The sequence below is a fragment of the Bombus affinis genome, chromosome 4 (assembly GCF_024516045.1).
Source record: "Bombus affinis isolate iyBomAffi1 chromosome 4, iyBomAffi1.2, whole genome shotgun sequence".
Lineage (NCBI taxonomy): Eukaryota > Metazoa > Arthropoda > Insecta > Hymenoptera > Apidae > Bombus > Bombus affinis.
This window is the reverse complement of record NC_066347.1, coordinates 979,882-992,340: the sequence shown is the minus strand read 5'-3', so window position 1 is coordinate 992,340 and position 12,459 is coordinate 979,882. Positions and strand designations below refer to the sequence as shown.

Sequence of the window (12,459 nt, the reverse complement as noted above, 5' to 3'; positions counted from 1 at the left end):
AAAATTCTGGCTGTGGAGTCAGGTGCATCGTTGGCGAATCTCCTTCGGTCCGTGTGGGTGTTCAGACTCGTCTGGATCTGGGTGAATGGGTAAGGGGAACAGTTTTTTGGCGCCACGATCCAGGGTAGTTGTTGCCGTCTGCACGGTAGCGGTCCGTATGATTCCGTCGACTCCTGGATGGACCTTGATCACGCTGCCCAAAGGCCATTGCATGGATGGTACGTTATCCTCCCTGAGGATTACTACGGTGGCTTCTCGGATGTCGTGTTTGCCCTTATCCCATTTGTTGCGGCGGGTCAGCTCGTGAGGTACTCTCGATACCATCTGCTCCAAAAATACTGTTTGATCTGGTGAATGCGCTGCCAACTTGATAACCGGCCTGATGGAACTGTCCTGAAATCACGCTCCCGTAAACTTGTTAGTGTGTCACCGATTAGAAAATGACCGGGAGTGAGGACAGGGGGATGATATGGGAGTCAGTGGGCGTGAATTAAGAATGGCTTCAATTTCAACCATAAGAGTATGAAGGTGCTCAAAGGTCAAGAGCTCCGTGCCGACGACGCGGATGAGATAGCGTTTGAAAGATTTCACCGCGGCTTCCCATAAACCGCCAAAGTGTGGTGAGTTTGGAGGATTGAAACGCCATTGTATCTATCGATCGGCGAAAAAATTCTGTACCCTCTCCTTGTGGTCGTCAGACTGCAATAGGGTCCGGAGTTCTTGCAGCTCCCGGTTGGCCCCGACGAAATTGGTGCCATTGTCAGCAAGGATGGTTGCACAGTGTCCTCGCCGCGAGATGAATCGGCGTAGAGCGGCTAGGAAAGCGTCGGTGGTTAGATCGCTGACTAGCTCTATGTGGACAGCCTTTGTTGCTAAACAGACGAATATGGCAGCGTATATTTTGATTCTACGTCGGTTGCGATCCCTCCTCTCCTTGATGTAGAATGGGCCGCAGTAGTCGATTCCGACGTTCGTGAACGGACGCGATCCGGTAATACGCGCCTCTGGCAAATCACCCATCAAGTATTCTATTGGTGGCGGGTTGGCTCTGCAGCAGCGGACGCACCTTTTGATGGTGCGCCACACTTGGCTACGACCGTCGATCGGCCAATAGCGCAGTCTCACCGCGTACAGGGTAGCTTGTGATGGTTATTCCGGTGTTCCTGGTATATAATGAGCTCTGTAACAGGTGCTTTCGGTAAAATAATTGGGTGTTTTTGACTGAAGGGTATAGTTGAGTTGGTTAATCGTCCTCCGACTCGTAATATCCCGTCTTCGTCGAGGAAGGAATTTAATGGCTGTAGTTTTCCTCCAACGTCCCTGCTTCGATCTTTCTGTAGTGTCCGAATTTCCGTCGCGAAATAACTGGATTGTATGATCTTGATTACCTTGTTGTGGGCCCTAGTTAATTCGTCTGTTGTTAGATGGGCAGATGGGTTTTGTTTGTGTCTCCATCGCAGACACCAAGCGACGACTCTGATTAGTCTTGTCCAGGACGAGTATCGGTGAAGGAGGGGGTTATCGTTGTTATTCGTCGTTAGACAGATCGTCTTTTTTTGTTCCGGGATTTCCCCCAACGGTGTAGGGATCCAGATCGGCCAGTTCTCCTGTTGTTGCTTGAGCCATTCGGGTCCGTGTTTCTAGATGGTCGGACGCAGGAATTCCTTGGGAGTCTGCCCTCGGGAGATTAAATCCGCTGGATTGTCGTCAGTAGGCACATGCCGCCAATCGGCGATTTTTGATTTTCGTTTGGATCTCGGCCACGCGGTTCGCTACGAAGGTTTTTAACGTATGTGACGAGGACTTGATCCACTGGAGCACTATAGTAGAATCTGTCCAATACACGATTCGAGAAACGTCTATAGTGAGTGAATTCTTTACCACGGACATTAGCGAGGTGAGGAGCAATGCTCCGCTTAATTCGAGTCTTGGGATTGTCAGAGACTTTAGCGGCGCGACTTTTGATCGCGCGGTGAGTAACTGGGTTTCGATATGTCCATCTAAGCTGATACTGCGCAGATATATACATGCCCCGTATGCCTTTTCACTGGTGTCGCAAAAACCGTGTAATTCTATCTGATTAGCTGCTTTGACTACCGTTTTGCGAGGGAACCGAATATCATTAAGCAAGGGTAGTTGGATATAGTATCGGTCCCATTCTGTATGCAACTCGGATGGCAGGGATTCATCCCAATCTAGTTTTAATGCCCAGACGCGTTGAAGTAATATTTTTGCTCTGACAATCACTAGCGCGAGCAATCCTAGTGAATCATAAATTCGGGCTATCACCGAACTCATTGATCGCTTTGTGACACGGGTGATGGTCGCTGTGGGTTCAACTGAGTAGAGGATTGCGTCGTCCTGGGAATCCCAATAGATACCTAGAGTTTTCAATGTTTGTGAATCACCCAATTGTAGTCTTCGATTTGTATCTCTCTCGGATAATCCACGCAGTATGTCCTTATCGTTAGATGCCCATTCACGGATGTTTAAGCCGGCCGGTCTGAGATGTCCGTGAGTTCGTGTCGTACCGATATTAATTCTTCCTTAGTATCGGCCCCGGTGAGGGCGTCGTCGACATAGAAATCACGCTGTACAACCGATGACGCTCACGGGAATCGATGTCCTTCGTCTTCTGCTAATTGTTTCAGGCATCGGAGTGCTAAGTATGTGGCAGCTGATAGTCCGAATGTCACGGTGTTGAGCTGATAAGTTTCGACTTCCCCGTTGGAATTATGCCATAGAATCAGTTGATATTTACGATCTTCTGGGCGTACGAGTATTTGTCGATACATCTTCTCAATGTCACCCATTAGGATATATTGATGTGATCGGAATCTCAATAGAATTTCAACCAGATCTTCTTGGAGTTTGGGTCCTGTATGCAGAATATCGTTGAGGGAAACTCCGGTGGTGCTGATTGCTGATCCATCGAACACTACCCGGAGTTTAGTGGTGTTGCTCGATTCCTTTATCACGCCGTGATGCGGCAAATAATAACAATTGTTTGAGGGACGGTTGTGCGTAATCTTCGTCATGTGACCCAAGTCTAAATACTCTTGGATCACTGTGCTATAAGCGGCTTCGAATTGCTTATGAGGTGATGGGCGTGATAGGTATAGAAGAATCACTCGGTATTATTTAACAATATCTATTTATTTACTTGTGTCCGGGTATACACTAGCGCGGTGAAAGCACGGTACAATCATCGGTTCGAGATTACAAGTCCGAACTCGGCGCGGTACTTTACGCGGTGGTTCGAGTCGAGACGATTGCCCAGATATCGAGGAATTTCGATTCGCTATTCAGATCGGCGTTTTCCAACTTGCCTCGAGACTCGCGATAGATCAGAATGAATTTGTGTCGCGAGGATGCTCCTTAGGAAAACTGTGTTTGGGTGTGCCTGAGGATGCGGAATCATCGGATTCGTTAAGAAAAGCGTTAGTTCAGAGAGTGAGGGAAATGGACGTCGCTGTTAATTGGCTAAATCGTGAGTTGGTGGTTGGAAAGAGATGGCAACTGCCCTTGAGAGAAAGTTGCTAGCGAGGAGCGTCGTACGTGAGGAAAAGCAGATTTGCGTAGTGGGTGGTATGTGTAGGGACTATTGAGACAAAGACTATCTGTTCCTTTAGAGAATCTTAGCTGCATGGATCCTAAGATTTATAGCGGGTCCTTAAGCTCGCTGTAAAATATTCGGAGAGAGTGTATCGACATCTGGCAATCATCTGTTCGCAAGGTAGAGTCTTTGTGTAGCGAGGCACGAGACAGAAACCGTTGGGAAGTTTGCTGTCGAGTGCCGCTACACTTATCGCGTTGGAACCGGCGAGAAAGAGAGGCGAGTCTACTCATTGCAACGGACTTTGACGTCCCAAGCGTGGGAAGCTTCTCGTTGAAGGGCAGGGCGACGATATATCGCCCTTCCTTGTTGCGTTGGACATGGTTACGGAAATGCTCTTCACACTGCAATTCCGATTCCGATAAATGTATGGTGGATGGTCCCTCATCGATTTCCCAAAATCGTGCGAGATCCGTTTGTAGATCGGCTGTGGTAGTGTGAAACGAATGTGTACCCGATTGAGCGGGTGGGCTCCCCCCGATAACTCAACCGAATCGAGTTTTTTGCAAACATAACTCAGTATCGATGGATTGTGGTATTTTAATCTGCCCGACACATAATGATGCTAAAGTTGGTCCCGAACTTAATAATATTTCGATCGGGCTTAGTAGTGGAATGTTGGCGGACCGATCGATTGGGTGGTCTGGGACTACCGACGATATTGTTGGGATTACTAAGAACGTTGCTGTGCGTTCATATTTGCCATCCATAGAAACAATGGTTGCCGTTAGCTGGCTCCTTGCGATTGTGGTCAAGTCGTCGAGGGCTCCGATTGGGATCGAACATCTCCTTCGTTTCACACCGAGGGAGGTTTCGAATTTCTCAGTCATAAAATTCATACTAGAGCCAGTGTCTAGCAAAGCTCTGGCTCGGATTAGTGATGCCCTTTTGTCTAGCACATCGATCTGTGCTGTGATCAGCAGATCATGATGCAGTGTAACGTCTGGAGATATATGTCACTTCGGTCCCTCCTTTTGCGGTCCGTTTGTTTAGTCAGTTTTGCTCTGGTTGGGATTTGGACGAGAAATTTGGGACGGTCTCTTTGGTCCGTGATGCGCGTGACTCATATGAAGCATGAACTTTCGTATCTCTTGGAGCCGAAGGTGTATGTTTCTGTGAAGATTTGGAGGTTCGTCTCGAATTATGGACCGAACGCGACTTCGATGATCTAGATGGCGATTATCCATAAGAGGATCGTTTGTGCGATGAACGACTTCCCGACTACCGACTGCTTGATGAACGATTGCCCGACGACCGACCGCTCGATGAACGACTGCCCGACGACCGACCGCTCGATGAACGACTGCCCGACGACCGACCGCTCGATGAACGACTGCCCGACGACCGACTGCTCGATGAATAACTGCTCGACGACCGACTGCTCGATGAACAACTGCCCGACGACCGACCGCTCGATGAACGACTGCCCGACGACCGACCGCTCAATGAACGACTGCCCGACGACCGACTGCTCGATGAACAACTGCCCGACGACCGACTTTTTGACGACCGACCGCTCGACGACCGAGAATTTTCCTGTGTTTGTTCTCGGTGTAGGTACGTATGATGTCGTTGCCCGCAGATATGACACGAACGCGCGGTGCACTGTGTTATCGAATGTCCGCTGCCTAGACAGTTTGTACACAGCGATGCCATTTTTACGAGTTGAAAGCGTTCTATGGCTGATTTGGCTTTGAAAACCTTACAATATCTGAGTTTGTGGGGTCCGTCGCAGGTCGGACACACCAGCGTCCTGCTGGTTGTGGTATAGGTTCGTCCGTGCGGTAGGTTTTGTCGGTGACGATGATGTTTGGGGGTTGACCCTTTTGTTTCCTTTGCTTTAGAGAGGAGCTGATTCCTGTTGGCCCGTGTTTTTAGGAATTCCATCAGCCGATGATAAGAAGGTACTTCCTGATTTAGCAATGTACGTTGCCATTTACGCATGCTGGACGAAGGTAATTTCGTCGCGAGCAACTCGATAAGTACTACATCTGATGTTACAGGCTGTCCTAATTTTTCGAGCGCTTTGAGATTTACGCTGATGGTTTGCAGCAAATCCTTAATGGCTTCTGGAGTTTCCCTTTTGATTTCGGGATAATTGCGCATCAATTCCCAATGACGCATACAGATCCTGAGGGGGCAATTAAATTTCTCCTTCAATGTGGTGAGCGCGATGGGGTAATTGGCCTCTGTGAGTTCCAATGATTGGATGCTACGTGCGGCCCGTCCAGTGATGGATGAGCGTAGATATTGGAATTTCTGGACCTTTGTTAAATTTTCATTGCGATCCACAGTGGATGAGAACGTGTCATAGAAATAGGTCCAGTTCTCGAGGGCACCGTCGAACAGAGGCGCGCGGACCTCTGGTAAGGTGATTGGTGTCGGCTCTGGTTTCACGCATGAATCGCGTGTTTTCGTTGGCGAGGGGGTTGTTGCGGGTAGTTTATCAAAGAGATCTAGGAGCCGTATGTCAATCTCCAGCTTATCTTGCAATAAAGAGGCGGCACGAGCAACTTCCCCCTCATCTAACACTTCTAACTCGTCTTGAACCGCGCTTAACTTCTTCCAACCCTCGTCGAACGATTGACGGCAAGCTACTAAGAAGTTTTTGTTTACTTGCCCAGACTCTTCATATTCATCAAGTTGACGCTTCGTGATTGCAAATCGGCTGGCTAGGGCGCTTCGTCTCCGCCGCAATGTGTTGATCGAGTCAGCTTGAGCCATATTTGATTTTAATAGTAGGAACGATCTTATCTTAATCAAATGGGCGTTGATCTGAGAATCGGTTGCTACTTGCTACAGTGCGGCGTGGGCTCGTGTAGAATCTGAACGAAGGAGGTGTCCCTCTTCGGTGGTGGTTCCTTTGGTCAGATGACTAAGGTGTTGGAATGTGGATTTCACGTGACACTGTATGATCACTGGCCAGTACACTCTTTTAATGGCATGTCATCCGGCTCGAAGAACCAAGTACCGGACCGACTTGGTTTACGTTCCGTTGGCGTTATATTTAGAGTTAGAAGTTAGGCGTTAGATTTTTGACTCAATGCTTTACGATATTTATATATGTTCGTCTGACCTCTCGATGTGTAACGTTCGACTCGTCACAAGGAACTGCTCGTCTTTCAATGATTCCTTAGTCTCATTTTGAAGACGACCCCCACTATGCTCGGGTCACGCCACCGTTTGCGTCTATGATCACGTATATCCGTTCTTGTGTGGAAAACGTAACGGACAAAATTCGACGTTTCGAGAGCTCGCTGCTTGGCGACAACTATGCGCTCGTCGATACATTGTATATGATCCGGCGGTCAGGTAAGACGATCTACCTGCGACACTGTAGGGCTAGGAGCGACGGTTAGAAAATACAGCCTGTGTTAAGCCTCGTGGCGTAATAAAATTCTTCAGGACAAAGGGATTGACTGAAGACGCATGTTAATACAATACAGTGAAAGTGAAAGGCTACATTGGGTCCTTAGGTTTATTGAGGGTCGGAATGACGGTACGCAGGCCGTTGGCTGTCCGGCCGAGGGCTGGAATGCAGATGTTTTAGGCGACGTAACATTAACCTTTATAGATATTTCCATTTAGTAGTTACAACTATTATATAAAAATAATTTTATTTTACATCTTATTGATAATATTATAAAGATCCATAATAAATTATTATAATATTTAAATACCCTGGCAATTTTTATTGAATATTAACAAGCTTTTCATATAACTATTTACAAATTGATGCATACTTATGAATAGTTACAAATCTTACAATTAATATAGTACAAAACATTTTTGATACATTTAGAGTTAAATCGCAATAGAAATGTATTAAAATTTATAAAAAAATTCCATAATAATGTATTATTCAAGTATTGATTACTAATTAATTTTAATTGCTATTAGCTTGACTATTTGTTTAAAGAAAATTATTGAGTATATTTAAATTGGAAAAGATGAAATCCGAAACAATTGCTATTAGAAATAAATATTAATCGTAAATGTGATAATGGATAATTTTATGGATAACAAAGGTAATAAAAACGCTTTGAAAGCACTGAATTATTTTTAATAAATAAATCTATTTATAGACAAGAGGAAGAGAGGTAATAATAAACGTGAATTATGTTTATTTTATTCTAAAATTATATCCTTTGAAAAATTATTGTTTACAAAGCAAAATATTCGGACATTAATAATAATCGGTCAACGAGATATTGGCTCTTTCAATGCTGTTTCACAATTGATGGAATTGCAGGAATTATGGATCGTCGAATGTGGTATCAAGGTAATAACGTAAATCGAATGTAATTAATAAAGTATTAGAAATTAAAGTTTGTTTTAATTAGGACGTACCACGGTTCAAAGAAAATTGTTTATTAAAGAAGCTTTATTTATATTCCAACGAAATACGTTGCATACCAAATTTAGAAGCTTGTTCTCATTTAAACATTTTGTACTTATCAGGAAACAATATACACAAACTTGAGGTATAACTTCCTTTATTGTTTTTCAAATAAAGACTTTTATTTCTTAAATTATGTATTTGTTAAAAAATTATTTTACAATACACGTTGCATTCATGTAGAATTTGGATACATTAACATGGTTACAAGAACTTAATTTAGCTAACAATAAATTGGAAAGAATAAATAAAATGTCTTGGAGAAAGTCTGAACTATGTAATTTAAATTTAGCAGGAAATCCTTTATGCTTTATAAGGGTATGTAAAATATTTGAATAAACTATATTTGTATGATAATATCCTTTTTCAATTACAAGGACATAAGATATCTATCACAATTGAGAAAATTAAATTCATTAGTATTTGCGGATTCATTATATGGAGATTGCCCTTTGGTAACCTTTTGCAACTATCGTATATATGCTATTCATTATCTTCCACATATTAAAAAATTAGATCATTACAAAATATGTGAAAAAGAAAGATGTTGGATTAATTATTTTTTCAAGTATTTACATTATTTTATATCAGCATGATAAAATATTTTTGAACGGGATTGAAAAAATTACGTTTCATTTCTAGAAAGCAAATGACATATTATAATGTATTATTTCATAAACAATTAAACATACATTTGCGTTTATTGAAAGATAAATATAAGGAATACAAAAAGGAAATACTTTATTTTAAAAACCAACTATATGCAATTGAAATTGAAAAGGTATTTAATACTCTAGTATAATTAATTTTTATATATAGAATAATAATAATATTATTATTAATTATTTTCTATTTGTTATGTAGAATAATCAAACTTATTTTAAGATTGAAACTTACAATGAAGCACAAAATATAATGCTACAAATGAAATTAAATAAAAAGCAACTCAAAGAAATGGAAGAAAAACTAATCTTGCAATCTAAAGTACGATACCTATTTTAAAATTCTGTCTTTTTTTAATTATTTAAAGTAAATTTCTTGTGGTAATTAAGTGGTAATGTTATTTATATGCTAGATTTTGCAACAGCAATTGCTAATTAATATGAATTATTGTGGAAATATAAATTTTGTTGAATACAATATTGATTCAGAAAATACAGTTATTCAGTTATGTAAACAATTCCTGCAAGCATCATTGTGTTCAGTTGTGAAAGAGTATGTAAAGTATGCTCCCAACTGTACTAGTAGAAATACTTATACAATAAAGCTTTTATAATAACTCTTTTATTACAGGGACATAGGTGTAATAGATTTAAGATTACATAAAGTAACCAAAGTAAGCAATAAAGAAATTGATCTATTAAATATTTGCAAAAATAAAAATTTGCAATTGGATGAATGCAGCAGCATGATTTTAAAAATTTTAGCTTCGCCTGGGGTAACAGATATTCAAAAATGGCCCTTTAACTATTTTCAAACTGATTTACTGATTAAAGTATTTATATATTTTCTGTCTTAAGAAATAAGATCTTATTCCACTAAACAATAAATTGGGAAGTAATAAATATCTTAATTAATAGGAAGAAATAATAGTAACTAATTGCTTGGCAGCAGCAGACAGTGACTGGTTAAATAAAGTTTTTTCAACAAAGAAAAATACGAATATTCTAAACTTTTGTAATATTTGCGAAAAACAACGTGTTTGTGTACTTATACAAACGCCAATTTTCAACTCTATTGAAAAGTAATAACAACAATGCCACTTTTAATGTATTTCATATAAAAAGCATAATATTTTTATATAGAATAGATAATGTTCATGACTGCTTACATACAAAACATACAGATCATGAGAATAATTCAAATGAGATTTGTCAATTATTTAAGTTGACCAGGATGAACATAAAAAATCCTATGTTTGTAATAGAGTATGAATATATATTACATGAATCAACAAAGGTAATCATTTTTATTATTTTAATTTAACCTTAATGTAATTTATATGGCATATATAGAACATTTAGAAGGAAAAATTTACAAACTGTTTCACAGGAAGAAGAATATAAAAATTGCAGAATTGCATGCACCATAGATGATACAATGTTTATATGTTTATCCAATTCCAATATTAGACGATGTATTAGTAATTATGGAAAAGTAGAAATATATAATCTTGTAAAGATATCTGTTTCTAGACAAAATATAAATTCAGTTGACATTGATTTAGACTTGCCTAACTTAAGAGAATTTGATATTTCTTATAATCAATTGAATGAATTTCCAAATTCAAAATTTATAAAAAATGTGGAAATATTAAATATAAGCTTTAATAACATAAAATTATTACATGTTGAGGAAGCCTTACTTTCACTAAAAGAACTGGATATATCATGGAACTTATTAATGTATTGTCTTCAATGTATTAGTATTTTTATAACTTATATACCTAACATGTGTAAGCTGAAGATACATGAAAATCATTTCAATGATATTACTGATCCTCAATTAGTAGAATACTTATTACATATATATTTATCAAAATTACAATTTGTTAATAATTGTAATTGTAGAAATCTTAATTTATCCCAAAATTATTTTCCATGTGCTTTTAATATGTGTAAACTAAATAATAAATGGCATAAAAAATTAGTTTATTTGAAATATAATACATTGAAAAATATGGAAGAGATAAAATTACTGGAGAAGAAAAATATAGAAAAAGCAAGATACATTCATATATCACAAAATCTTATTGCAGCATCAAACATCTTGAAAAGATTAAAAAATGTACAAGAGCTTTGTACTACTTGTTGTTTGTTGCCCATATTTTCTTTCGCAAAACCTTTAAAGTATCTGATTAAATTGAATCTTGGAAGTAACTTTATTTCAATTTTGGACGATTTCACTCAAGACAATTTTCCAATGTTAAAATACCTAGATTTGACTAATAATCTAATAACAAATTTGGAATCAATGGGATCATTCCATACATTACAAGAATTTTACTGTGGAAATAATGAAATAAGAAACATAGCACAAATAGACAATGTTAAAACTTGGCAAACATTACATGTTATAGATTTTTGTAATAATCCAATAAGTACAGATACATTATATAAAAAATTTATTATATTTCACTTGAGTAACATTGAAGTAAGTAAAACTTTTAGTTTTTTTGGATACATAAATACTTAAATATCATGCGTATACTTATGCTTTCTATAATTTTGCTAATAGTATATTTCTGGAGAATATATAAGAAATTCTGATATTTCTGAAGCAAGATGTATATTTGGCAATAAATTTGATAAACATGTATTAAATAGAATATATGAAACAGATTACCTAACAAATATAACACAACTGAGTCTAATTGACTGTTCTTTGTCAAAAGTATGTTATTTATAGGAGTATAAAAAAAAATTATATCTATATCTACAACATATTGAATTTTTATTAGGTGGATCTTTCTGCAGAAATTCTACCACAGTTAGAAAGTTTGGATCTAAGTAAAAATCAAATAACTTATTTATGTGGTCTCCATTCCTTTAAGTATTTGCATACATTATGTTTAAGTTACAATTGCCTGGAAGCCTTTAATGGAAATGATTGTGACAAAAATAATTGTATATTTCCAAAACTATACACTTTATTTTTAGATCATAATTGCATTAAGACAGTAATAAATATTAGTAAAGAACAATTACCCGTGATAAAACATCTATTTTTAAATAATAATTACCTTCAAGGTACCAATGGTAATATTTTATATCATTAAACTAATTAATATATACTTTGTATTTTAATAACATTACTTATTGTAAATTTATATTAAATATTCAGAAATAACTTATTGTTCTACTTTGGAATCTCTAACTTTGGATTATAATGCAATTGAATTATTAAATGTAGAAGATTTTATCGAAAATGATAACCTAGAGTTTCTATCTGTTGAGAATAATAAAATAAAATCCTTGAAATTTACAAAATCATTAAAGAAATTAAAAAAACTTTATGTTGCTCATAATTGTTTAACAGTAAGTATAAATAAATCATTATAAATGTCAAACTTAATAATGAGAAATATATTTTAGGATGAAGCTGAAATGCAATATTTATTATTATTGAAAAATTTAGAAGAAATAACATTTGAAGGGAATCCTTTATATAATGAAATAAATAAAAATAAAATGATTGCTCAAGACTTCGCAATTCAAGATGCAAAAATTGAGGAAATTTAATTTAAGAACATTGAAGTTTAGAAAGTTTGCCATTTATATCTTTCATTCATTAAAAATATCAGTATTTCATACAATAAAGATGACTTCATTAATTCAGAATAATTTTTGATAACCCTAAAGTACGCAAATATAACATTTATATACATATGTATAATAATATTTTCTAAATAAATTTAATTATTATAATATACATATGTATAATA

At 37.7% G+C, this 12,459-nt stretch overlaps 3 protein-coding genes across 3 annotated transcripts; all 3 read left to right on the top strand.

The window, feature by feature from the left end:
* Positions 1–7,541: 7,541 nt before the first annotated feature.
* On the top strand, positions 7,542–12,348 carry LOC126915477 (leucine-rich repeat-containing protein 9-like). The gene is made up of 4 exons (XM_050720195.1): positions 7,542–7,644; positions 7,702–7,898; positions 7,960–8,100; positions 8,199–12,348. Exons 1-4 carry the CDS (start codon positions 7,620–7,622, stop codon positions 8,352–8,354), a joined length of 519 nt encoding a protein of 172 aa, XP_050576152.1. The 5' UTR covers positions 7,542–7,619; the 3' UTR covers positions 8,355–12,348.
* On the top strand, positions 9,875–12,348 carry LOC126915472 (leucine-rich repeat-containing protein 9-like). Its single transcript, XM_050720186.1, has 2 exons — positions 9,875–9,974; positions 10,068–12,348. The coding sequence occupies exons 1-2, from the start codon at positions 9,912–9,914 to the stop codon at positions 11,208–11,210; spliced, it is 1,206 nt and encodes a 401-aa protein (XP_050576143.1). The 5' UTR covers positions 9,875–9,911; the 3' UTR covers positions 11,211–12,348.
* LOC126915335 (uncharacterized) lies at positions 11,216–12,256 on the top strand. Its single transcript, XM_050719914.1, has 5 exons — positions 11,216–11,219; positions 11,296–11,408; positions 11,476–11,773; positions 11,859–11,965; positions 12,110–12,256. The coding sequence occupies exons 1-5, from the start codon at positions 11,216–11,218 to the stop codon at positions 12,254–12,256; spliced, it is 669 nt and encodes a 222-aa protein (XP_050575871.1).
* Positions 12,349–12,459: the final 111 nt, after the last annotated feature.